The sequence below is a fragment of the Solea solea genome, chromosome 7 (genome assembly GCF_958295425.1).
Source record: "Solea solea chromosome 7, fSolSol10.1, whole genome shotgun sequence".
Classification (NCBI taxonomy): Eukaryota; Metazoa; Chordata; class Actinopteri; order Pleuronectiformes; family Soleidae; genus Solea; species Solea solea.
Window position 1 is genome coordinate 2,022,567 of NC_081140.1, and position 25,476 is coordinate 2,048,042.

General features: G+C 42.3%; 2 protein-coding genes across 2 annotated transcripts; one reads left to right on the forward strand and one right to left on the reverse strand.

Annotated features, from left to right (window-relative positions):
• The first annotated feature begins 6,743 nt into the window (after window positions 1-6,743).
• Window positions 6,744-11,242, forward strand: LOC131462830 (extracellular calcium-sensing receptor-like). Its single transcript, XM_058634363.1, has 9 exons — window positions 6,744-6,994; window positions 7,092-7,386; window positions 7,565-7,651; window positions 7,838-8,107; window positions 8,334-8,540; window positions 8,608-8,883; window positions 9,337-9,564; window positions 10,085-10,208; window positions 10,287-11,242. Exons 1-9 carry the CDS (start codon window positions 6,744-6,746, stop codon window positions 11,195-11,197), a joined length of 2,649 nt encoding a protein of 882 aa, XP_058490346.1. The 3' UTR covers window positions 11,198-11,242.
• An 11,231-nt stretch (window positions 11,243-22,473) lies between these two features.
• Window positions 22,474-23,734, reverse strand: LOC131462831 (uncharacterized; the record flags this gene model as incomplete). Its single annotated transcript, XM_058634365.1, has 2 exons — window positions 22,474-23,452; window positions 23,635-23,734. Coding segments are annotated over 2 exons (924 nt in total), but the record flags the coding sequence as incomplete, so codon positions are not given.
• Between the last annotated feature and the right edge of the window lie 1,742 nt (window positions 23,735-25,476).

A 25,476-nucleotide genomic window follows, 5' to 3' on the forward strand; every position in this document is an offset into this window, starting at 1 on the left:
CCCACGCATGTCTTTTCTAATTTCGGGGGGGATCCGGCAACGTAAGGCAAAGTTAGAGGGCACCTGTTTAAAATGGCCAACTTCCAGTTTGGTCAAAGGCGTGTCTGTAAACGTGTTCAGGGAAGGTCCCTTAACTCACATATAAAGTACAGACATGTTCAGGAGGGGTCTTGGGTCCCACATACCAAGTTTTAGTTGGATACAACAATCCCTGTTAGAGCAGAATCAAAAACTATAAATGTAATTATGTCCGCTGTCACCAGGGGGCGCTGTATTTCAAAAAATAATATTTTCATATAGACGTGTTCTATCATCAATCCTAGCAAGTTTGGTTCAGATCGGACCAGGATTGGTAAGTTGTAACAGTTTGTTTTTGTAGTATTTTCTGCTAACCACCAGGAGGCGCTGTTTTCAAAATGTACCGTTTCAGCAACATGGTCGTCTTCAGCAACTAACCATCTTCAATCATAGCAAGTTTGGTTGGGATTGGACATTCCATCGCAAAATTATAAGAGTTTTGTTGTCTGTTGTGAAAAATCGCAATTATCGCCAACTTTGGCGCCCCCTATCTCGTACGTCATACGACATTTAAAAAAAACTTTAGATCCTCAACTTGTCCACAGTGACCTCACCAAGTGTGAAGGTGATCGCAAAAAAGCTTGAGGACGAGTTAATTGAAATACCGGCTGTCATATTGTCTGCTGTCACCAGGGGGCGCTGTTTTCTAAATTATTTAAATATTTTCATATAGGCGTCTTCAGGGCCGGACTATCATCACTCCTAGCAAGTTTTGTTCAGATTGGACCAGGATTCACAAAATTGTAGCAGTTTGTTTTTTGTCGCAAAAACACAACTTTGCATCGTTGCCATGGCAACGCCGTTAAACGATTTGTCGTCATATTCAGCACACATCATCTACCTTGTGTTTTGAGTGTTTTTTACCAATTTTAAGTTTGATACGATCATCTGTGTAAAAGTTATTCACAAAATCGTAAATAAACTTTTTTTGTGTATTTTTTTTCACCGTTTTTGCAAAGACGTCTTCAGCCATAGCCCATCATCAATCATAGCAAGTTTGGTTCGGATCCTTAAACTCCTCAACTGGTCCACAGTGACCTCACCAAGTTTGAAGGAGATTGGATAAAAACTCTAGGACAAGTTCGTTCATTACCATTGGTCCGAATTCGCCAAAATCGCCAAAAAAAATGGCTGTTCAACCCAAGATGGCGGCCTTCCTGTAGAACTTACGACAAAGTCCTCATTAACTTTTTGCACCGTCCTGACATGATTAACATGTATACCAAGTTTTGTTTATGTACATGAAACATGACAAAAAGTCACCTGGTAAAAGCTGATTTGCGTTTTTGTAAGCCCCTCCCACATCCAATTTTCAACGCTTTTTCGCCAAATGACTTTCACGTGTAAATGTTCACCAGGATTGATGCGGTTGCAAAAAATCTTTGAGTTTTGGGGTATGGGAAAGGCCTCAAAAACACGATTCATTTGAGAGAAAAATAATAATAACTCGTACCGCAAGCGGTATTGAAAGGTTTCGAGCTCGAGGGCTCGCGAGTCTCCGTGTGCCCACGTCGCCACACGAGTTCTCTAGCTCATCTCCCGTTCATTCACCGCTTGCGATACTAGTTATTTTCAGTCCTAGTTATTTTTCAGCGTCGTCCCTGCGCAAAGTTAGAACGCGTTAGAGTTAGAACTTCCTGTTGGGTGAAAGGCGTGTCTGTAAACGTGTTCAGGGAAGTTTCCTTGTCTCACAGATCAAGTTTTGTGCAGATCGGACAATGTACAGCTAAGTTAAAGGGCACTTTCTGTGTAAAATGGCCGACTTCCTGTTGGGTTGGAGGCGTGTCCGTAAACGTGTTCAGGGAAGGACCCTTGACTCACATATCAAGTTTTGTGCGGATCGAACAATGTTAGACTTTATTTCCTTTACAGACATGTTCAGACATGTTCAGGAAGGGTCTGAGGTCTCACATATCAAATTTCAAGTGGATATAACAATCCCTGTTAGAGCAGCATGAAAAACTGTAAATGTAATTTCGTCGGCCGTCACCAGGGGGGCGCTGATTTTGACATGGAATATTTTCATATAGATTTGTTCAGGGCCGGACTATCATCTATCCTAGCAAGTTTGGTTCAGATCGGACTAGGATTGGCAAAGTTGTAACAGTTTCAAGGCAACGATTTGTTATCATATTCAGCACGCATCATCTACCATGTGTTTTGAGTGTTTCTACCAATTTTGAGTTTGATACGATGAACTCTGTCAAAGTTATTACCAAAATCGTGAATTTTTTGGATGTTCTGTTACCACCAGGAGGCACTGTTTTCAAAATGTACAGTTTTTGCATAGATGTCTTCAACCATGGTCCATTTCAGAAACAGAGAGAACAGAGGAAAGGCAAGAGTCTGGGACTGAGAGTAGGGACTTTGAATATTGGGACGATGATGGGAAAAGCTAGAGATTTGATTGACATGATGCAGAAAAGGAAGGTGGATATACTGTGTGTCCAGGAGACCAGTTGGAAAGGTAGCAATGCGAGAAGCTTAGGTGCAGGTTTAAATTGTACTACTATGGTATTGATAGGAAGAGAAATGGAGTAGGGGTTATCCTAAAGGAGGAGTGTGTTAGGAATGTCCTGGAAGTGAAAAGAGTGTCAGATAGACTGATGAGTCTGAAGCTTGAAATTGAAGGTGTGATGTTAAATGTTATTAGTGGCTATGCCCCACAGGTGGGATGTGAATTAGAGGAGAAGGAAACATTCTGGAGTGAGTTAGATGAAGTGATGCAGAATATCCCCAGGGGTGAGAGAGTGGTAATTGGTGCAGACTTTAATGGACATGTTGGTGCAGGAAATAGAGGTGATGAAGAAGTGTTATTGGCAGGTTATTGGCCGGTATAAGAAGGCAGGTTTTGGTATCCAAGACAGGACCACAGAGGGACAGATGGTGGTAGACTTAGCAAAAAGGATGGAAATGGCTGTAGTGAATACTTTTTTCCAGAAGAGGCATGAGCATAGGGTGACTTATAAGAGTGGAGGTAGGAGCACACAGATAGACTACATCTTGTATAGACTATGTAATCTGAAGGAGATCAGTGACTGCAAAGTAGTGGTGGGTGAGAGAGTAGCAAGTCAGCATAGGATGGTGGTTTGTAGGATGAATCTGATGACAACGAAGACGAAGAGGACAAAGGCAGAACAAAGGACAAAGTGGTGGAAGCTGAAAAGAGAGGACTGTTCTATGGTTTTCAGGGAGGAGTTGAGAAAGAATCTGGGTGGTCAGGGAGAGCTCCCAGATGACTGGACAACTACAGCTAATGTAATCAGGGAGACAGGTAGGAGAGTACTTGGTGTGTCGTCTGGAAGGAAAGTAGATAAGGAGACTTGGTGGTGGAATGGGGAAGTGCAGGAGTATATAAAGAGAAAGAGGTTAGCGAAGAAAAAGTGGGACACTGAGGAGACTGAAGAGAGCAGACAGGAGTACTGGGAGATGCAGCACAAGGTAAAGGTAGAGGTGGCAAAGGCCAAACAAAGGGCGTATAATGACTTGTATGCTAGGTTGGAAAGTAAGGAGGGAGAGAATGATTTATACAGGTTGGCAAAACAGAGAGATAGAGATGGGAAAGACGTCCAGCAGGTTTGGGTGATTAAGGATCGAAAGGGACATGTGTTGACAGGTACCACAGAAGTAATTGGAAGATGGAGAGTACTTTGAAGAGCTAATGAATGAGGAAAATGAAAGAGAGCAAAGGGTAGAAGAGGTAACTACCGTGAACCATGAAGTAGCAGAGATTAGTAAAGATGAAGTGAGGGGGGCATTGAAGAGGATGAAGAATGGAAAGGCAGTTGGTCCTGATGATATACCTGTGGAGGTATGGAAGTGTCTAGGAGAGGAGGCAGTAGAGTTTCTGGTTAGACTATTCAACAGGATCTTAGAGAGTGAGGGAGAAGCAGTGTGATGGTGTCCATTTTTAAGAAGGGAGATTTTATTAATCCCCTCTGAATATTTATATATATATATATATATTTAATATTTATTCCTCTGAATTTGACCCATCCTAGAATTAGGAGCAGTGGACTGCCACACTGAGTAGCGCCCGGGGAGCAATGGGGGTTGCTCTGGTACCCCTGAGCAAACCTTGCTCAGGGGTACCCCAGCCCTTTTGGCCGGCGACCCTCCGGTTACAAGCCAAGTTCCCTTTCCACTTGGCCACAGGCTGCCCATGATGTTCAGAATTGCAGTAACTATAGAGGAATAATATATAATAATTCATGCCTAGAAAGAGTAATACAGATGCAGTATTTGCTTTAAGAATGCTGGTAGAGAAATACAGAGAAGGTTTAGAGGGAAATGCATTGTGCCTTTGTAGATCTGGAAAAAGCCTATGACAGGGTGCCGAGAGAGGAACTATGGTACTGTATGAGGAAGTCTGGAGTGGCAGAGAAGTGTTAGACTGGTGCAGGACATGTATGCCAACTGTGAGACAGCGGTGAGGTGTGCTGTAGGTGTGACAGAGAAGTTTGCGGTGGTGATGGACAGACTGATAGATGAGGTTAGACAGGAATCTCCATGGACTATGATGTAGATGACATTGTGATCTGTGGTGAGAGCAGAGACCAGGTGGAGGAAAAGCTCGAGAGGTGGAGATATGCTCTAGAAAGGAGAGGAATGAAGGTTAGTCGCAGCAAGACAGAATATATGTGTGTGAATGAGAGGAACCCAAGTGGAACCATGAGGCTACAGGGAGTGGAGATAAAGAAGGTGGAGGATTTTAAGTATTTAGGGTCAACAGTCCAGAGCAGTGGAGATTGTGGAAAAGAGGTGAAGAAACGTGTGCAAGCTGGTTGGAATGGGTGGAGAAAAGTGTCAGGGGTAATGTGTGATAAAAGAGTATCAGCCAGAATGAAAGGAAAGATATACAAGAGAGTGGTGAGACCAGCGATGATGTATGGTCTACAGACTGTGGCACTGAGGAAAAGACAGGAAGCAGAGCTGGAGGTAGCAGAGATGAAGATGTTGAGCTTCTCTTTGGGAGTGACGAAGATGGATAGGATCAGGAATGAGTCAATCAGAGGAACAGCACATGTTAGATGTTTTGGAGATAAGGTCAGAGAGGCCAGAATGAGATGGTTTGGTCATGTACAGAGGAGGGATAGTGAGTATATTGGTAGAAGGATGCTGGGATTGGAACTGCCAAGCAGGAGGTCTAGAGGAAGACCAAAGAGAAGGTTTGTGGATGTAGTGAAAGAGGACCTGAAGTTAGTTGGTGTGAGAGAGGGGGATACAGAGAACAGGGTTAGATGGAGGAGGTTGATTCGCTGTGGCGACCCCTGAAGGGAGCAGCCGAAAGGAAAAGAAGAAGAAGAAGAAGTCTTCAACCATGGTCCATCATCAACCCTAGCAAATTTGGTTGGGATGGGACCTTCTATCGCAAAGTTATAAGAGTTTCGTTGCCTGTGGCCGACTTTGCCACCCCCGTTCTCATACGCCATGTGACATTTAAAAAAAACCTTTTGATAACTTTAGATCCTCAACTCAGTGACCAAGTTTGAAGGTGGTCCCATGAAAGCTCTAGGACTAGTTTGTTCAAATACCATTGGTGCAAAATGGCCAAAATCACCTTGGCCTTCCTGTAGGATTCACAGGGAAGCCGTCATAGACTTTTTTGACCGTCCTCACCTAATGAACATGTGGGGCGTGGAGTGGCTCAGTGGTTAAGACTGGTACCCTGTGTGTGTCGGAAGTTCGACTCCACCCCTGGCTGATTGTACTCAATTCCATTGCAAAGCGTCTGTTAAATGACATGTAATGTAATGTGTACTAAGTTTAGTCCATGTACGTTAAACCAGACAGCAGATGACCTAATACAAGTTTTTTGTGTCAGTTTTTAGCCCCGCCCACTTTAATTTTCTGACGCACATTCCCTGAAACACTAATATACGTAATTTTACACCAGGTCTGATGCGGATTGGTGAGTTTTGGGGCATGTTCAGGGCCTCAAAAACGCCATTTACTTTGGTGAAGAGGAAGAAGAAGAAGAAGAATCCTTACGGTTTCAATAGGGTTATGCAACCTTGTTGCTCGAACCCTAATAAGAATATTTTGCATTTCAATAAGGTTCTTGCAACCTTGTTGCTCGAACCCTAATAATGTTTCATAAACATCATCATGACATAAATGTAGCAGAGATCATCAACAATGTGGTTTACTGTCACCATTCAGAGACATTAGATACCTCTTCTCCAGATGCCAGAGCTTCAATTAATATTTTTGGAGTTTATTGACATCGTTGAAGAGAAGAGCTAACATGTTAGTTTACTGCAAACAGAAACATAACAGCTCAATAACATAGCTGACTGTAGTCACAGTAGGTCCCAACTTAGTTTGCAGAGTTAAAACAGAAATGATGTTCTTCCAATTATTTTAGATTTATAAAATTATGCATTGTCTTGCCTTGTTCACTCACCCACAGTTAAATAACAGATACAAGTTTGTATTCATTTATTCATTCATTAACACAGCATATCCGTGTGAAATACTGGACAACAACAAATACACTGACGTAAGACTCAACTAGAGAAAAATAAAAAAAATAACTATCTGCTGCTGAGGACCTGCCCCTACAGCGTATTATTCTGCCCTCATCGGAGATGTGCAAGAATAAACATAGTCATAAGTCAATAAAATAGAGATGATGTAGTGATTGGACTGAACTCAGTAAAGGGATGAACCAGAGCAAAGTCATGAGGGCATTTTTAGACAACAACTTGCTCTCACTGATGTTGTATTCCTGCTTCTCCTCTGCTGTGTCCTCCACTCTTTATTCCTCCCCTTGTCAGTTACAGGGACAGTTTAATCTGAATGGGATGCACAAAACTGGAAATGTGATTCTTGGTGGACTTTTTGCAATCAACTCATTTTCTACTGATGCTGACGTGACTTTTACCTCAGAGCCACAGCTGCCTACCTGCTATAGGTAACTCTGACAGTATCTATAGTTGTGAAACGTGTATATATGCAGAATTACTGTAGAAAGTATTTTTTAATAGTAAACACTTATATCTTTGTGTTAGTTTTGATGTTTTAGAATTCAGAGTGTCTCAGACCATGGCCTTTGCTATTGATGAGATCAACAAAAACTCCAACCTGCTGCCTAATGTGACTCTGGGATACAGTCTGTATGATAACTGTCTTCAAGTGGGGATTGGATTTCGTGCAGCACTGACCTTAGTCAGTGGTCAAGAAGAGCAAGTTACATTAGAGGAGAACTGTGTAGGAACTCCTCCAGTCCTAGGGATTGTGGGAGATACTACCTCTTCGAATTCTATAGCCATTTCTACAGTGTTAGGTTTGTACAAAGTGCCTCTGGTAAGTTTTTTTTACTTTGAACATTATGATTACATTTTGAGATTAATTGAAATAGAATTGTTTTATTTGTAACTATATTCAATTAATATTTGACAGTTGAGTAATCAACCTTGAATATTTGAAAATTTTAGAAAAAATTTTAACTTTTCTCAGAGGAACTGGTCTGCTCTTTTTGCAGGTGAGTTATTTTGCCACATGTTCCTGCCTGAGTGATCGACAAAAGTTCCCATCTTTCTTTAGAACGATCCCAAGTGATGCTTTTCAGGTGAAAATCTATCTGCAAAAAGAAAAGAGGGTGTCATATGTTTCATTTATAGAGTTGTGTGGTGTCGGATATACAACACTTAAATACAGTGATTAAACATGAGTCTTTGAGGAACCTGTTTAGCAGAATTTCTAGTAAAGATGATTCCAGCCTGTGCACTAATCCCTCTGCTCTGTGTCCACATAGGTGAATGCTATGATTCATATTCTAAAACACTTTGGTTGGACTTGGGCAGGTCTGCTCATTAGTGATGATGATTATGGATTCCACGCTGCCCGATCCTTTCACTCTGATCTGGGTCCAGCTGGTGGAGGTTGTCTGGCTTACACAGAGATTTTACCCTGGGGTGATGATCCTGCTGAACTAAGGAGAATAGTGGATGTGATGAGGAAATCTACAGCTCGAGTGGTGATTGTGTTTGCACATAAGGGTCACATGATTAATCTCATGGAAGAGGTCAGTCCTGAAAGAGATTTGTAGTAAAAAACTAAGCTTTTAGAAAACAGATTTAATTACTAACTTTTAACATTTAAATAAAAGCTGCTTCTAAAGTTTAACAGTGAGTTTTTTTTTTAAATGTGCATGTAATAGTGTGTAAATGTTTGTGTATGAAATTAACTGTGGAAACTATATTTTACTTTACTGTTATGGATTTATATACTTGTTATTATGCAATGTACAGGTGGTGAGGCACAATGTGACAGGCTTGCAGTGGATTGCCAGTGAAGCCTGGACATCAGTTGATGTGCTCCAGACTCCTCACCTCATGCCGTACCTGGGTGGAACACTGGGCATCGCCATCCGTCAAGGAGAGATACCAGGACTCAGAGACTTCCTGTTACAAATACGTCCTGATCTACATCACGACAACACAGAAGTAAAAAGCATGGTGAGAGATTCCTCTGACTTGTGAAAATAATAAACTGGCTTTAATTTAAAAATAAACTTCATTACAGGTGAATCAGTTTTGGGAACACACATTTCAGTGTAGATTTGCACCACCTCCAGCAGGTTGGGTGGAAGCTGGAGGAGAATTATGCACTGGACAGGAAGTTATAGAGAATGTAGATAATGAATTAGTGGATGTTTCAAACCTCAGACCAGAGTATAATGTGTATAAGGCTGTGTACGCTCTGGCGTATGCTCTTGATGACATGCTGCAGTGTGAGCCAGGGAGAGGACCTTTCAGCAACAACACCTGTGCTCATTTACAAAGACTGGAGCCATGGCAGGTGAGATATCAGTTAACACTCTTCATTTTATTATCATCCTATTTGAATTATTAAAGTGTAAGAACTGAATATATTAACAAATTAAAGCATCTCACTTTCCCTATACAGCAAGCAGACAGTGTATTGTAATATCAGGTAAAAGTGTAAGTATAAAATAGCCATGTGATATGACTTAAAAGGAAATTAATTTCTTAATACAAATTTATGAATAGGTTAAATATTCCTCAGCACTGGTAATAGCTGAGCCCAAAGGCATTGTTTTCAGCCAGTTATCTTTAGCAAATCCTGTCAGCACACACTCAAATAAATACATTCCTTTTTAAGTGAACATGCACATTTTATGTAAGAAACTTGTAAATCTGTTGGTCAGCTGAGGCAAACTACTGCTGGACAGGGAGTAATTGTTGTTTTTGTTCTTGTTTTTCCATTTGTGTCTGATTCTCATATCCAAAGCTTGTGTATTACTTGGAAAAAGTCAACTTCACCACAACATTTGGTGATCAAGTGTCATTTGATGAGAATGGTGATGCCTTACCAATGTATGACATAATGAACTGGGTGTGGCTCCCTGATGGAAGAACGAAAGTTCAGAGAGTGGGTGAGGTTAAGAGGTCAGCCTTCAAAGGTGAAGAACTCAAACTGGATGAAGACAAAATCTTCTGGAACTTTGAATCCAAACAGGTTACTTCTTCATTTTATAGACAACCATTTATTTCCCCTGCTTATTAGTCTCAGCCCATACTTTACCTTTGAGTCCACAGAGGTTTGCTATGGTCCATCTAATGTGAGTGATGTCATCCACCCATGTGCATAATGCCACTGACAAGCCTTTCATACATACAGTACACACTCCTACATTGTATGCCTGTGGACCAATGCTTAAGCTACATGTAACACACAATTACCATGGACTCTTGCTTGAAGTTGTGAAAGAACTTTTGGTGATACCCTCACCTGTGCAAAGTCTACAAGAACGTACAAATAGGGCTGATCTCCTGGTGAGAAACCACTGCTTTTGTCAGGTGATGTGAGATCAACTCCACATTAGTTTGAACACAGGATCTCAAAGACCCACATTTTTTGTGACTGGAATCTTTGTCATAGATGCCCAACGGAAATCCATAGCAACACTCTGTGGACACAGAACATGGAACAGTATGAAGAAAAATAAAATTGCAGATACTGATATTTCTTCACACAGCCTCCTCAGTCAGTGTGCAGTGAGAGTTGTCCTCCAGGTACTCGCATGGCCAGAAAGAAGGGGGAACCTGAGTGTTGTTTTGACTGTGTCCCTTGTTCTGAGGGAAAGATCAGCAATACAACTGGTGAGTGTAACGTTTTAAACACCACAGTTCAGAGATGTTGTATAAACATGTATCTCATCACTTTCCCTCTTTTCTCAGACTCCATGGAGTGCACTAGTTGTCCAGAAGATTTCTGGTCCAGCCCCCAGCGTGATCACTGTGTCCCTAAGAAAACAGAGTTCCTCTCCTACTATGAGCCTCTGGGCATATGCTTGACAACCACCTCACTGTTGGGCACATTTATCTGTGTTATTGTTCTGGGCATCTTCATCTACCATCACAGCACACCTATAGTTCGTGCCAACAATTCGGAGCTCAGTTTTCTTCTCTTGGTGTCACTCAAATTGTGTTTCCTCTGCTCGTTACTCTTCATTGGACAACCAAAATTATGGACTTGTCAACTAAGACATGCAGCATTTGGCATCAGCTTTGTGCTTTGTGTCTCATGTATCCTGGTGAAAACCATGGTGGTTCTTGCTGTGTTCAGGACCTCTAAACCAGGAAGTGAGTCCAGTCTCAAGTGGTTTGGTGCTGTGCAGCAGAGAGGGACAGTTCTGGTTCTGACTTCTGTTCAAGCAGCAATCTGCACTGTCTGGCTTGTCTCTGCTTCACCAGTGCCTCATAAAAACACCAAGTATCACAGTGACAAGATAGTTTTTGAGTGTGCAGTTGGGTCCACAGTTGGTTTTGCAGTTTTACTTGGTTATATTGGTTTACTGGCTGTCCTCAGTTGTTTGTTAGCTTTTCTAGCAAGGAATCTTCCAGACAGTTTCAATGAGGCCAAACTAATCACTTTCAGCATGTTGATCTTCTGTGCAGTGTGGGTGGCCTTTATCCCTGCTTACATCAGCTCACCAGGCACATATGCAGATGCAGTGGAGGTATTTGCCATCCTGGCCTCCAGTTTTGGCCTCTTGGTGGCGCTGTTTGGTCCAAAATGTTATATAATCATGTTGAGACCAGAGAGAAACACAAAGAAAGCTGTGATGGGTCGAGGTACCACAAACTAAAATTGTGAACACTGCTGTCTCTCTGTCTATCCTCCATATTTCAGAAGTGAGCGGTGATTATAAAATGACAATATAGGTAATACAATTGTTGATAAAAAATAAATAAATAAATGTAAATAAATTTTAACTATTTTATTTTTTCTTATTTTTCCAATGTTTGGAGTTAATGTCATTTTACATAACTTATTCTACTATTAGGAAATCTAACCTTTGTTTTGTTATTATTTCACATTTATTCAGCCATGCCATGCAATTTAAATCTGTACATATAGACCTGCTAAATGTAGCTCCATGGTGTATGATTGGTGTGTAGCTTTACTAAAAGGTTAAGTGTATCATTTCTAGTGACATCGAGAGGATAAGATGGAGATTGCAGTGAAGAAATGCTTCTTTCGTTGAACATATTGTGTTCCATGTTCAGATGGGGAGGATGTTCTCACCCACCTGAGCACAGTGGTGGAACAAACCAAATGGTGAGGACTTTATGATGTTTCACGTTGAAGTGGTTCACGTTGAAGTGGTTCACGTTTTGTGCTTTTGAACCATGAAATACAAACACTGCCCTGTATTCTAGTTACAAATATAAAAAGATAAATAACATTTAGATAAGCATTTGAAATTACCTGCTAAGCAGAAAACAGCGTCAATTTGTAATCCTTTGTCTCTCATCAGTGATGTTTACCCTGTCAGTCACAAACACCTTTTTTGGTGTCATGTTGGTGCTCTTTCTTCAGCAACACAATAAATATGATCCCCCATCCTCAAAAAAGGTAAAAAAAAATCCTGAATCCAACTTCTCTCTGCAATCTCTCTCCATCTCACATTAAGTTGCACCTCTGTCACATGACTTGGTTTCTTCTTTGTCAATGGAGTCAGAACCTTCACTGCACTAAAGCACAATGCTTGTATGGTTTGTCCAGCCCAGGTCCCTGTAGAAATATGGCATATTGCAAGTTCAGAGTAGCAGCCCGTGACTAAATTATTATAAAGTGCTTATTCTAAGCTGACGGAAATAATGAAATAAAGATCATATGCTGATTATACAACATTGGTATCATTTGCATGAATAGTAAATTTAGTTTTAGCTAATGTAGCGCCAAAAAAACAACACACTATGACATGAATAGAGTCTGGTGAAAAATGAAACTTAAGAGCACACTCTCAGGTAGACATGACTCTGTCTCACAGTTTGGCAACTTTATTTTCCGGTTCTAAATCTGTTTTGTTTTATGACAAGCCATACACAGCCATACGCAGTAAAGCTGCTTGTGGTGTGCTTGACTGGGAGCCTTGAAACTTTTGATCAGACTAACAGATTAGTGCTTGCTCATTGTGTGAACTGTTGGGGTTCTCTGCTCTCTTTGATGTTGTCTATGTACAGTGCCCTGAGATAATGTATGTTATGATTTGGCGCTATACAAATAAAATTGAATTGAATTGAATTGAATTGAATAGATTGTTGAAATCGTTGCTTCAATAAAAGCAACAAGTGTCTATGAGTGAAATATATTAAAATGTCTTACAACATTTACAAATAAGTTTCTGGCAGTACTTGCAGTAGCTTACAACACTCACACAAGCACAGTATTCACATGTGTAGTTACTGTAGTACTGTAATCATATATGCCTGTGTGAGCAATCTTATAGGAGTGTGAAGTGACTGTTTGACAGTAAAACATTGGACATAATGATAAATATCTTTAAGGTTGTCCACCTCACAACAACAGTAAGCAATAACATAAATATAATCTCAAATACAAATGAGTTAGACAAACTAAGATGGTCCTTTATTAGTCCTTCAGTGGGGAAATTTACATTGTGTAAACCCAGGTCCTTTAATTTTCCCCACATTGATCTGGAGGTGGTCCTGCAGGCACCTATCCACAAAGTTCTATTAGTTAGTTCTAGTTTTATTAGTGTTATGACGTGTGGTGCATTTCAAATAACACTCTCACACGGTAAGCGTAGATTTTGTACAATCCCCCGTGTACTTCCTGTTCGTCACCCAGTCCCTTCCGGGTCATGCAGTTCCTATATCTGCACATAACACACATAGTTCCCTAATACATACGTTTGTGGACTGTTCGCTGACTAACTCTGTCCTCAGTGCATCAGAAAGAACAGGTCATCCAACAGACTCTGTAGATGCTACAAGTATCCAGTTAATGACCTGCAGTCTGATGTGGAGGCAGGGGTGCCCAACCTTTTTTAAATCAATATCTATTTTAAAAGTTTCTAGTCTGTTGAGATTTACTAGTTCACATAGTCATCCATAGTACTTATAGCCTATCAATGACATATTTACAATGCACTTAAGAAACCGTCACATCCAGATATAATAAAATAAAATGTATGACAATTTATGCATTTTCCAACACTAGCAATGCCGGCTAGTTAGCTGCTGCTTTTCAGGTTGTCTTCTCTTTTCGCTGATTGTTTTGTCCCGCTCCATTTTTGCAATAGTTCTCTCTGTTTCATCCATCAAAACACAGTTATGTGTTCTGATGGATAACACACAGTTATATGTTTTGTGTATGTGTTATGGATGTTCTACAAAACATTCTGGTCTATACTAGCACCAACATTCTATAAAATGATAATAAAAATCAAGGAAAGTAACACTCTCCCCACACATAAATACAGCACATATCTGTCTCCACCTCAATCCTGAGAAAGATCCGTCACTCCCATCCAGCTCTCGCCTCATCCCACTCATAAATGCAGATCTTAAAATCATCTGCAAAGCCTTAGCAAGGAGACTGGAAAAAATCACCCCTTCATAATCCACCCAGATCAGACAGGATTCATTAAGGATCGACATTAACCTAATAATACACGCAGATTAGTAAATATAATAGACTACTGCACAATCAGTACATTTAGAGCAGCAGTGGTTTCACTAAACTGGAAATTCCTACTTGCCACAATGGAAAAATTTGGATTCGGAGAAACTTCATCTCCTGGATCAGAATTTTATACAGTTCACCCAGTGCCTCTGTCAGAACAAATGATCAAACTTCTCCAAGCTTCACTGTCCAGAGAGGCACCAGACAAGGCTGTCCACTCTCTCCATCACCATTTGCCATCTTTATTGAACCACTCGCAGCGGCTATTCGCACAAACAAAAATGGTGGGCAAGAGACACGTCGACGGCTCCACTGTCTGCCAGCAGTGGGGCGCCCATTTTTAACTGCACATTCGATACCAACATACCTCATGTCACACACCACACACCCCCCGGCCGTGTTGGGACTGGCGATCTGGGTGGGGGCAGCAGTGGTGGCTGGGGAGCGTCGCTGGACTTGGGGGATCTGGTCCCCTGCGCTCGGTGTGGGGGGTGTCCGGGAGGCATGGCTGGACCTCTACCTCGGGAATCTGCCCTGGACCGGCTCGGGGTCTGCCTCTCTTCCGTCTCTGGGGGCCTTCTTGGCTGGTGGCCCTACGTGGGCCTCCGCCTGTCCCTCCCTGCACGGGGGGGCATGCGGTCGACTTCTGGGGGGCGGTGGGGGTGACTGTGGTGGGTTTCTGGCCGTACCTCCTCGGTGGGCGGTCTGGGGGGGCTCTTCTCCCCCCGGTGGTGGGCTGGCCCTGCCCTCGGGCGATGGCGGGCTCTGAATGCGGGGACCCACAAACGTGCAGGTAGATGTAAAATCACAGTCTGTGTCACAGAGCTTGTATTTTGGGCTGTTACTGCTGTGCATTTCAGCCTAAGTTAGAATTGAAATAGAGCCACAGTGTGCTACACAGCCCTGTGAAAATGGTGTACCTCGCTGTTACATTCATGTGTTTCAGCTTGAGTTAAGTTTAAGACATTTCCCCCCCAACTGTCCCACTTTGCATTTCAGTTGATGTAGTTTTGTTTGCAACAATTGTTTCTTAAACTCTGCTGCTACATTTCTAAAGCCAGATGTAGCTGCTTCAAAGAAAGCTTCTTTCCATGTGGTAGACATCCATATTGTTGTTAGCCCAAGGTAGTGACACAACACAGTGTTGCTCAGGTTAAAACAATAACTAATTGATTTGTTTGTTGTATTCAACTCCTTCTTTTCTAGACCTAAAAATGGAGAATCCCTGTGTGGAACTGGTAATTTGTTCTCTTGCACATAGCCTGCAAGGAGGAAATAAACTCTGTTAACTATGTTTGATACAAGTAATCCTAACTATCATTGTTGGAATGCCTGCTGCTGAATTTCACCAGACAGGCCAGCCGTTCACTTCAGAATCAGAATCAGAATCAGAAGAGCTTTATTGCCAAGTACGATTTGCACATACAAGGCTGCTGTGTGCAGCAAGTGTATGTTCACTTCAGAGCAACGTAGCTGCAGAGAAAGAATTTGAGTCTCTAAGAGCGCAGAATGCTTGCCTCCTCCGAGAGGTAAACAAGGTCAATAAGAAAGTTGTGTGCTATTTAGTAGAAAAATTGTTAAAGCTTTGATCAGAGCTTTTCTCTACAGCAGTGTTGTCAGCAAATGTGACTCTGGTTATTCTGACTCACAGTCTCCATGCAGTGAGCATTTAACTCCACCACTCTGGAGCTGTGAAAGGTTTCCAAATGAGCTTAACTCTTTGGGAACAAAATTAAATAGATCTGACATTTCTGATATAGGTAGTTTAGCCTCTAGTAGAATTTCTACTTAGGACTCTTTTCATTCACACATGCATGACACTGCTTTCCATGCTCACCTCCATGGAGAGGGGGTTAGGTCAGTTCAGGACTATTCCTTACCCTTTTCAGACTCCTCTGCAGTATCATGGTGATAAGAGCCATGCAGGCTTCACCTACCCCCCAGAGAGAACAGCAGGAGCACATGAAAGACTTGCTCAGACCTGACAATGTATTGGTTTTAAGATACTGGAATCTCTTGCAAATGACATTGATCATTTTGATCCAGACAACTGTGATGACAACATTAACAATTATTTTAGTGAGATAGACCAACGTCTTATTGACCTTCCCTATGAAACTGAAAGGGAGAAGATTAATCTTGTGGAGAAGACCAGCTCTAACGCTGTCCACAGGTTTATATAAGTGTTGATGAGATTACTTCCATAGTTTCAGCCTTTCAAGTTAAACATACCCATCACGAACACCAAAGAAATGCCCCAGGCTTGGAAGAAAACCCAAATTTTACAGTGACAGTGGGTACCTTGTTCAGGGGTACCTCAGCCCTTGTGGCCTGGTGGGGACCTGAACCAGCAATCCTCCAGTTTCAAGCCAAGTTCCCTTTCCACTTGGCCACAGGTTGCTGAATGTAATGAGCTGAAATAGATTTTCAAATTGTAAGTAAATATGTCAGATTTATTTTGATAATTGGAAGTCCATTATGAATTAAATTTACTTAAAAACTTGTAGTAAATGTAGCACATTCGTTTTGTTAAATGATAGGTTTTTTTTAGTTACATCTACCAAGTATTTTAATTATAGCTACTCATTTTTTCAAGTAGTTTTGACCAAGGATTACTATTGCATTGACTTAGGTTTTTAGTTATATCTACTCAATTTTAAATGTAATGGTACTGAATGAAGTTATTCAGATCTACATAAATTTTGCACTGACATTTACTCATTTCAAACGGTATATTTAATTGATTATTTGATTGATTATTTAATTGAAGTTTTGTATTAATCAATATAAAAATGTTTCACTAAAATTACTGAGTGGAGTATAGTTAAAGTTTTTAGGTGAATGCTATGATTCATATTCTAAAACACTTTGGTTGGACTTTGGCTTTGGTGATTATGGAGTCCATGCTGCCCGATCCTTTCACTCTGATCTGGGTCCTGCTGGTGGAGGTTGTCTGGCTTATACAGAGAGTTTGCCCTGGGGTTACAATCCTGCTGAATTGAGGAGGGTAGTGGATGTTGTGAAGAAATCTACAGCCCAAGTGGTGATTGAGGAGAAATACCAGGACTCGGAGACTTCCTGTTACAAATACGTCCTGATCTACATCACAACAACACAGAAGGAAACAGCAGGGTGAGAATTTCCTGCTGACAGGTTATTTGTGAGTATTATATACTGGCTTTAATACACACAATAATTATCTTTCAGGTGAATCAGTTTTGGGAAAACACATTTCAGTGTAGTTTTGCACCAACTCCAGCAGGTTGGGTGGAAGCTGGAGGAGAATTATGCACTGGACAGGAAGTTATAGAGAATGTGGAGAATGAATTAGTGGATGTTTCAAACCTCAGACCAGAGTATAATGTGTATAAGGCTGTGTACGCTCTGGCGTATGCTCTTGATGACATGCTGCAGTGTGAGCCAGGGAGAGGACCTTTCAGCAACAACACCTGTGCTCATTTACAAAGACTGGAGCCATGGCAGGTGAGAAATCAGTTTACACTCAGCTATTCTTTTAAATAACCGACAAAATAGAAGTCATTTCCATCTGCACCCTTGTTTTATGTTCCTTTTAAGTCAACATGCACATGTTATATGAGAAAAGTGTGAATCTGTTTGTCAGCCCAGGGAAACAAAGGTGAAGAACTCACACTGGATGAAGACAAAATCTTCTGGAACTTTGAATCCAAACAGGTAACTTCTTAGTTTTGTTTAGTATGCGGCATCTCCTCTGTTCATTTTTGTCAAGTCTGAAGCATGGCAAGGTATTCTCCCTTCCACGCCTTCCATAATAATTGCAAGATACTGAGACTGCTTTGAATATTTTTGTGGAGCTCAAAATGACCAGAACATGCTGATAGAGGATTTGACTTTTAATTCTCTCCCACAAACCACCCATGTGTGATGTTGACATTCATCACACATGGGTGGTTTGTGGTAAAACTGCAATGTGCAGGCTTTCTCTTGTAGGAAGTTGGTCAATGTAGCATCACTGTGGGCAGTGCTCAACTCACTGAAGCACCAACAAATTGTTGCTCCTGTCTGAATGTAGAAATGCAGATTGAGAAAAATGTTTGTAATTGCATGTGGACATGGATTCCAAAAGTTCAATGTTGACAACTCTTGTTGACATGCAAGTGAAAGGCATGACCCACCATTTGCTGTCTGCACTGATTCCTCTTGTGAGATGTGTTTTCACATCAAGACCAACATTGGTGAAGGGTGGTATTAGTGAGAGCCTGTCCACCACAGAGTGGTTTACTGTTGTCTTTTAGATCTGTAAGTGACACATTTGTAGATAATCACTCTCATTTCGCCTTCTGTGATCTGGCGGCCCAGATGAGCTACTTTCTCATGGTAGTATCTGAGCAGGAGAGAAGCAATGTGATGAGTGCGGGGAATGATTAGTTGGTGCTTTTCTTCATTTGTGAGAGGTGCCATCATCAAACACTTGCCAACCCTGAGCATTCTGTCTTTATCTTTGTGAGGGGACTTTGTTTTAGCAATGTTTGCTTCAGATGAAAGCATATTCTTCTTTGAATAGCTCATGCTGCACAGAGCAAATAATCACTGCCATAGCTCTGAGAAGGCCTGTTGTGGTGTTTGACTCACTGTAGCACTTCCACAGCATCTGCTTTGATTTGAGATCTTTTTGAAGGATGCTGCAACTCAAATCAGGGATGCTAAAGTGCAGCACAGGATCATCCATTAAGAAAATCTAAAAGATGCACAGCTTTCTTCCTTGAGCAGCAGACTCTGACAATGGAACATAGCATCTTGCTATCTAAATTTATGATTTTAGAGTTATTTTAACAAATCCTTCCACTTATTCCATTCTCAGTTCACAGAGAAAAGCTTTTCCTTTACAAACATTTGACAGTGTCTAAGACACCTCTTTGAGTGTATTGCTTTTCCTCTTAGGAAACCTGCTTTGTGAAACTAAGTCTTTCATATCCTTGGCCTGCTCATCAGCTGTAAAGGCTTCCCTTCCTTTGTGAGTGTTGGATGCTATCATATGTAATAGCGGTTTAGACTCTGACGCAAGTCCATGATCGACATCCATACGGATGCCACCAAGTAGCAAAGACATTCCATAATATTCAGCACTTGCTGCTTGAATTTGATCCTTGCTGGGGTTATTATCTTCTTAACATAGCATTCTGAGGTAGTCTCTGTGGTACACTTGTGCCACAATAAAACAATAAAACATTTGCTGTATGTCTGCTGCAAATGCTACAGAATGTTTTCTGCGATGGGGGATGACCCCTAAAATAGTCTTGTTTGAATTGGGGCTACCGAGTAGCAAAGACTTTTCATTATTTTCAGCATATGACTTGAGCATCAGTCTCAGCTGATCAGATTTATGGGGATAACATACACTAAATGATGGTCAGTACCAGTGTGCTTTATCTTTCTCAGTGGGGGGGTAGGCTCTGAATCTTCAATGTGAAGCATTGTTTGTATGAACTCAATGCACTGTCTCTTCATGTCGGGTGTGAGACAATGAATATGGTTCATAGTTTGGTTTCTGTTACATGGAAGGTGCTGTCTGGGGGAGCTTAACAGTAATGGTGCCACCCAGTTGTTAAAGATATAGGGCAACAGGGATGAATTGACATTTGACCAGGACTTTGTTTGGACATGGGCAAATGTACAACCACTGCTGAGTACAAGCATTTTAAACACATTGACACTCATTGGTTTGCAAGCTGTTTCCAGGCAGACTTCACCCACTATGATCCACACAAGGTCCAGCTGCTTTATGTAGTTATGTACAAGTATCACCATCCACAGGGCTGAACAGACATGCAACAGAAAATCCAACATTCAGAACATGGAAACGTATGAAGGGGCCCTCATAAGGGACAATAACAGACTGATTTTTTTCCACACAGCCTCCTCGGTTAGTGTGCAGTGAGAGTTGTCCTCCAGGTACCCGCATGGCCAGAAAGAAGGGGGAAACTGAGTGTTGTTTTGACTGTGTCCCGTGTTCTGAGGGAAAGATCAGCAATACAACTGGTGAGTGTGAAGCTTTAAACACCACAGTTCAGAGATGTTGTATAAACATGTATCTCATCACTTTCCCTCTTTTCTTAGACTCCATGGAGTGCACCAGTTGTCCAGAAGATTTGTGGTCCAGTCCCCAGCGTGCCCACTGTGTTCCTAAGAAAACAGAGTTCCTCACCTAACATGAGCCTCTGGGTCAGCCCCGGCGTCAGGGGGTCAATTAGGGGGGCAATGCCCCCCCGCCCGTGCCTCCTTGCCCCCCCATTGGCTGTCAGAGGGGTAATGATTTTTTTTTTTCCTGCTGATTTTTTTGTTTTGTTGGGAGGAGTCATAATTTGTTTTGTGTGTCACATTGTATTAATTCATATTCAGTTAACTGAAATCAGTAAAATTTAAAATACAAAATAAATATTTTAATATACGTCTCGGCTTGTGTCATGTGATGCGTGCGCGCTGCCGCAAGTGACGCGCCGACGTCTGTTTACGTTAGGAAACGGATATCACGAAAAAAGGAATATCACAAACAAACAATGGACATAAGGAAATTCTTCCGATCGCCGCCATCACAAACTAAAATTAAAACTGCACAAGCGACAGCTGAGCAGGAGGACCGTATCCCCGCGGCGGAGAAGGAGCTGGAGGAGGCAACTGCTAGTGAGCAGCCGCAGCTAGCTAGCGGTAGCAACACCGCGGAGCCGGAGCGCGACGATTATAGCGCCAATCCCAGCTGCAGCGGGCTCTCCCAAACACGAGGCCATGGTCACAGTGGTCCTCCGGGCGATTTAGGTGAGGACAAGCCTGCTCACGTCATTTTGAAGAAGTTTCCCTCTCGCCTTTTCAAGGGTCAGAAACGTCAGATCCTTTGTTGCCCTGTGGTACAACCATAGAGACTGGTTAGAATACAGTGTTAAAGCTGACGCTGCATTTTGTTTTGCATGTAGAAAAGCACATTTAGTGCAGCTGGCCTTTGAAAGAGACTTAACTAAAAGATTTGCTACTGAATGGAAGGAAGCAGTAATGAAGAGGTTCAACTCTGGGAGACGCTGACTGCAGCTCTACTAAGTGGTGAGTAGAGAAGATATTTATTTAAAGGAGGTGTGATATTGTGATTGCTGTTGGTTGTACAACTGGTTTTCATGTGCATATGAAGGGAAATTTGTGCTTGTCCCGGTAATAATAGACCATATAAATTAAGTACAGTATGTATGTTTATATGTGCAGATCTGTGGTAAAATCAACACTGCCCCCCCGTGATCATCACATGCGGGGGGCATGTGATGATCACGGGGGGGCAGTCACAATATGGTTCTGGAGCCGGGGCTGCTCTGGGTATCTGCTTGACAACCACCTCACTGTTGGGCACATTTATCTGTGTTGTTGTTCTGGGCAGCTTCATCCATCATCACAGCACACCTATAGTTCGTGCCCACAATTCAGAGCTCAGTTTTCTTCTCTTGGTGTCACTCAAATTGTGTTTCCTCTCCTTGTTACTCTTCATTGGACGACCCAGATTATGGACTTGTGTAACCAACCACAGCCCTAGCTCGCTATGGTAGAGGCTGAGGTACAGAAATGTTTACCAAAGTATCTATACACCTCATGGACCAGTTTATCAGAAGCTAAATTCGGCTCAGGAGAAAAAGAGAGCAATCAATTGTCTGACTTGAGTAGCAATAGTAAAATGACACATCAACAAGGTAAGTAGATGATTTAAGAATTTATATCGATTGTGCAACAGTAAAACAACATAAAATTTAAATTAAAATGATTTAAATTAAAACAAGGATTTAACCATCAGGCTACACAATTCTCTCAAATGATTAATACCGTTGTTAAACCAAAGAAAATAAAATGTACTGGGGTACCCCTCAATTGAATTTCAGTTAACAGGATATCAAAATACTAAATAAAAGTGTCCGGTTGAAATACCAGTAACAACTGAATCACAATCAATTTCAGCACAATATCACAGGTTGTACCTTTAACCGGCTTGTCTCTGCTTCACCAGTGCCTCATAAAAACACCCAGTATCATAGTGACAAGAAGTTTATGAGTGTGCAGTTGGGTCCACAGTTGGTTTTGCAGTTTTACTTGGTTATATTGGTTTACTGGCTGTCCTCAGTTGTTTGTTGGCTTTTCTAGCAGGGAATCTTCCAGACAGTTTCAATGAGGCCAAATTCATCACTTTCAGCATGTTGATCTTCTGTGCAGTGTGGGTGGCCTTTGTCCCTGCTTACATCAACTCTCCAGGCAAATATGCAGATGCAGTGGAGGTTTTTGGTATCCAAGCCTCCAGTTTTGGCCTCTTGGTGGCGCTGTTTGGACCCAAATGTTATATAATCCTGGTAAGACCAGAAATAAACACAAAGAAAGCCATCATGGGTTACATGTTACATGTCATTTTTTTTAGCATGTCATTTAGCAGACGCTTTTATCCAAAGCGACTTACAATAAGTGCATTTAAACATTTGGGTACAAATAAGAGCTAGAAGTAAGTAAGAGCTTCAAGTAAACCAAACTATGAAGTGCTAGTCGTAAGTGCGATGTATAGGTTGTTTTTTTTTTTTGTCGTCATCGTCTTAGTCGAGGTAGAGTCGGAAGAAATGTGTTTTTAGACGGCGGCGGAAGATGTGGAGGCTTTCCGCTGTCCGGATGTCGATGGGGAGCTCGTTCCACCATTTGGGAGCGAGGACAGTGAACAGTCTCGAGTTCTGTGAATGCCTCTGCGATCCTCTCAGTGAGGGGGCAGTGAGCCGGTTTGCCGATGCAGAGCGAAGTGGGCGGGCTGGGGTGTAGGTTTTGATCATGTCCTGGATGTAGGCTGGACCGGATCCGTTTGTAGCATGGAACGCAAGCACTAGAGTCTTGAAGCGGATGCGAGCAGCTACAGGAAGCCAGTGAAGGGAGCGGAGGAGAGGTGTAGTGTGGGAGAATTTTGGTAAGTTGAAGACCAGTCGAGCTACTGCATTCTGGATGAGTTGCAGGGGTCGTATGGCACACGCAGGGAGACCAGCCAGGAGGGAGTTGCAGTAATCCAAGCGTGAGATGACAAGAGCCTGGACCAGAACCTGTGCCGCCTTCTGGGTTAGAAGAGGCCGTATCCTTCTGATGTATCTGCAAGATCGAGCTGTTGCAGCAATGTTGGCAGTAAGGGAGAGATGGTCATCAAGTGTCACACCCAGGTTTCTTGCGGTATGAGACGGAGTTACCACAGAGTTGTCGAGGGTGATGGTTAGGTCTGTGGTGGGAGAGCCCTTTCCTGGGAGAAAAAGAAACTCAGTCTTGTCGAGAGTGAGTTTCAGGTGATGGTCAGACATCCACTGAGAGATGTCTGTCAGACAAGCGGAGATCCGTTCTGCTACATGTGTGTCGGAGCTGGGAAAAGAGAGAATGAGTTGGGTGTCGTCGGTGTAGCTGTAATAGGAAAAACCATGAGAGAGAATAACAGAACCAAGAGAGTTGGTGTATAGAGAGAAGAGGAGAGGGCCCAAGACAGAACCCTGAGGGACCCCAGTAGCTAGAACAGGGTTCCGACACAGATCCTCTCCAGGTTACTCTGTATGTTCGGTTTTGAAGATAGGGTAAGTGCAGATCCTGAGACACCTAGTTCTTGAAGGGAGGAAATAAGGATCTGGTGGTTAACTGTGTCAAACGCTGCAGAAATGTCCAAGAAGATGAGCACAGAGGAGAGAGAGGCAGCCCTGGCAGTGTGGAGTTGCTCAGTGACAGCAAGAAGTGCAGTTTCGGTCGAGTGACCTGCTTTAAAACCAGACTGAAGAGGATCAAGAAGGTTGTTCCGGTGAAGGTAGGAGGAGAGTAGATTAAAGATAGCTCGCTCCAGAGTTTTGGAGAGAAAAGGAAGAAGAGAGACAGGTCTGTAGTTATTTACTTCAGACGGGTCAAGGGTGGGTTTTTTAAGGAGGGGGGTCACTCTGGCCTCTTTAAGAGAGTCCGGAAAGCAACCAGATGATAGAGATGTGTTAATGAGGTGGGTGAGGAAAGGAAGAAGATCAGAAGCAATTGACTGAAGAAGGTGAGAGGGGATAGGGTCAAGGGGGCAGGAGGTGGGGTGGGCAGAGGTTATTAGGGAAATAACTTGATCCTGAGATAGAGGGGTGAAAGAGGATAGAGAAGGAGCTGAATTTGTGGTTGGTAGATTGGTGAGATCAGGAGGTGGGGTTGAGAAAGAAGAGCGAATGTCATCTACTTTTTTTGTGAAGTAGTTGACAAAGTGAATTGGTAGAAGGGAGGAGGAAGGAGGGGGGTGGGGGGGTCAAGGAGGTTAGAGAAGATCGAGAAAAGTTTTTTGGGGTTAGAGAAAGAGGATTGAATTTTAGTCTGATAGAAAGATTGTTTGGCTGCAGAGATAGAGGCAGTGAAGGTGGAGAGAAGAGAGTGATAGGAAAGCAGGTCGTCAGGGTGTTTTGATTTCCTCCATTTCTTTTCTGCTGCCCGTATCGTGGCTCTCTCAGCACGCACTGAGTCCGACAACCACGGGGCTGGGGAGGACTTACGAACCCGCCGTGAAGTAAGAGGACAGAGGGACCACAAAGTAACAGCTTAACACCCCTGCTGCACTTTCTGATACTCCGTATTTTAGAATTGTGTTGAAATTACTCGATCACAATACAGGCAATAAAGATGTTGACAAGAAATGCTTACAATTATGTAGTTTATTTCTCTAACCACTGGTTATTCCAGTGTTGGGAGTTAACATAAGGACAACATTTATTGCAACTCACCTTGTGCTGCTCCTGCTAAATCAACTCTGCCATATTTCTTTCTCTCCAACAACAGGGCCCCAAACCACGCCCACCTCCACACCCAACAACTGTTTTGGTTAAATGCTAACACTAAACACAAAAAACAGTCTTTTACTTTTTATATTTAATCATATTCTCAACATAATCCTTCAGGTGGACCTGGTGAGAGTTCAATCTCTTGGTGGTGCAGATGTATTCAATGTTTCTGTGGGCAGTCCAAACCAAGAAGGGTTCATTGGTGCCCTCAAACTATTGTCCCAATTCCTCTAGGGCAGTGGTTTCCAGATTCGTGAAACAAGGGACGTGATGGTAAACTGTCCGTTGTGCCAAAAGATGGTAGTGACATGAGGTTTGCCTTGATGTTGAGAGTAGTATGGGGGCTGTATCTCAGCCATGGGAAGGATGTCAATTTTGGACAAATCATCAGTAGTGTACCTTTGAATCAGGTGTTCAAAGGTACACTTCCTGTGCTGAAAGTGGATGAGGCAGAGGAACCTTCCCTAACTACTGAGCCAACTCCTTGTCAATGACGCAGGCTCATTTTTGATATATTCTGGCATATATTCTGGATAATGGCATCAGGCGCCGTGCTAGCGGCAGCTTGACACAGCAGCTCCCTTTGTGTATTATTTATTTTTCGCATCTGGAATGACACCATCCGGAA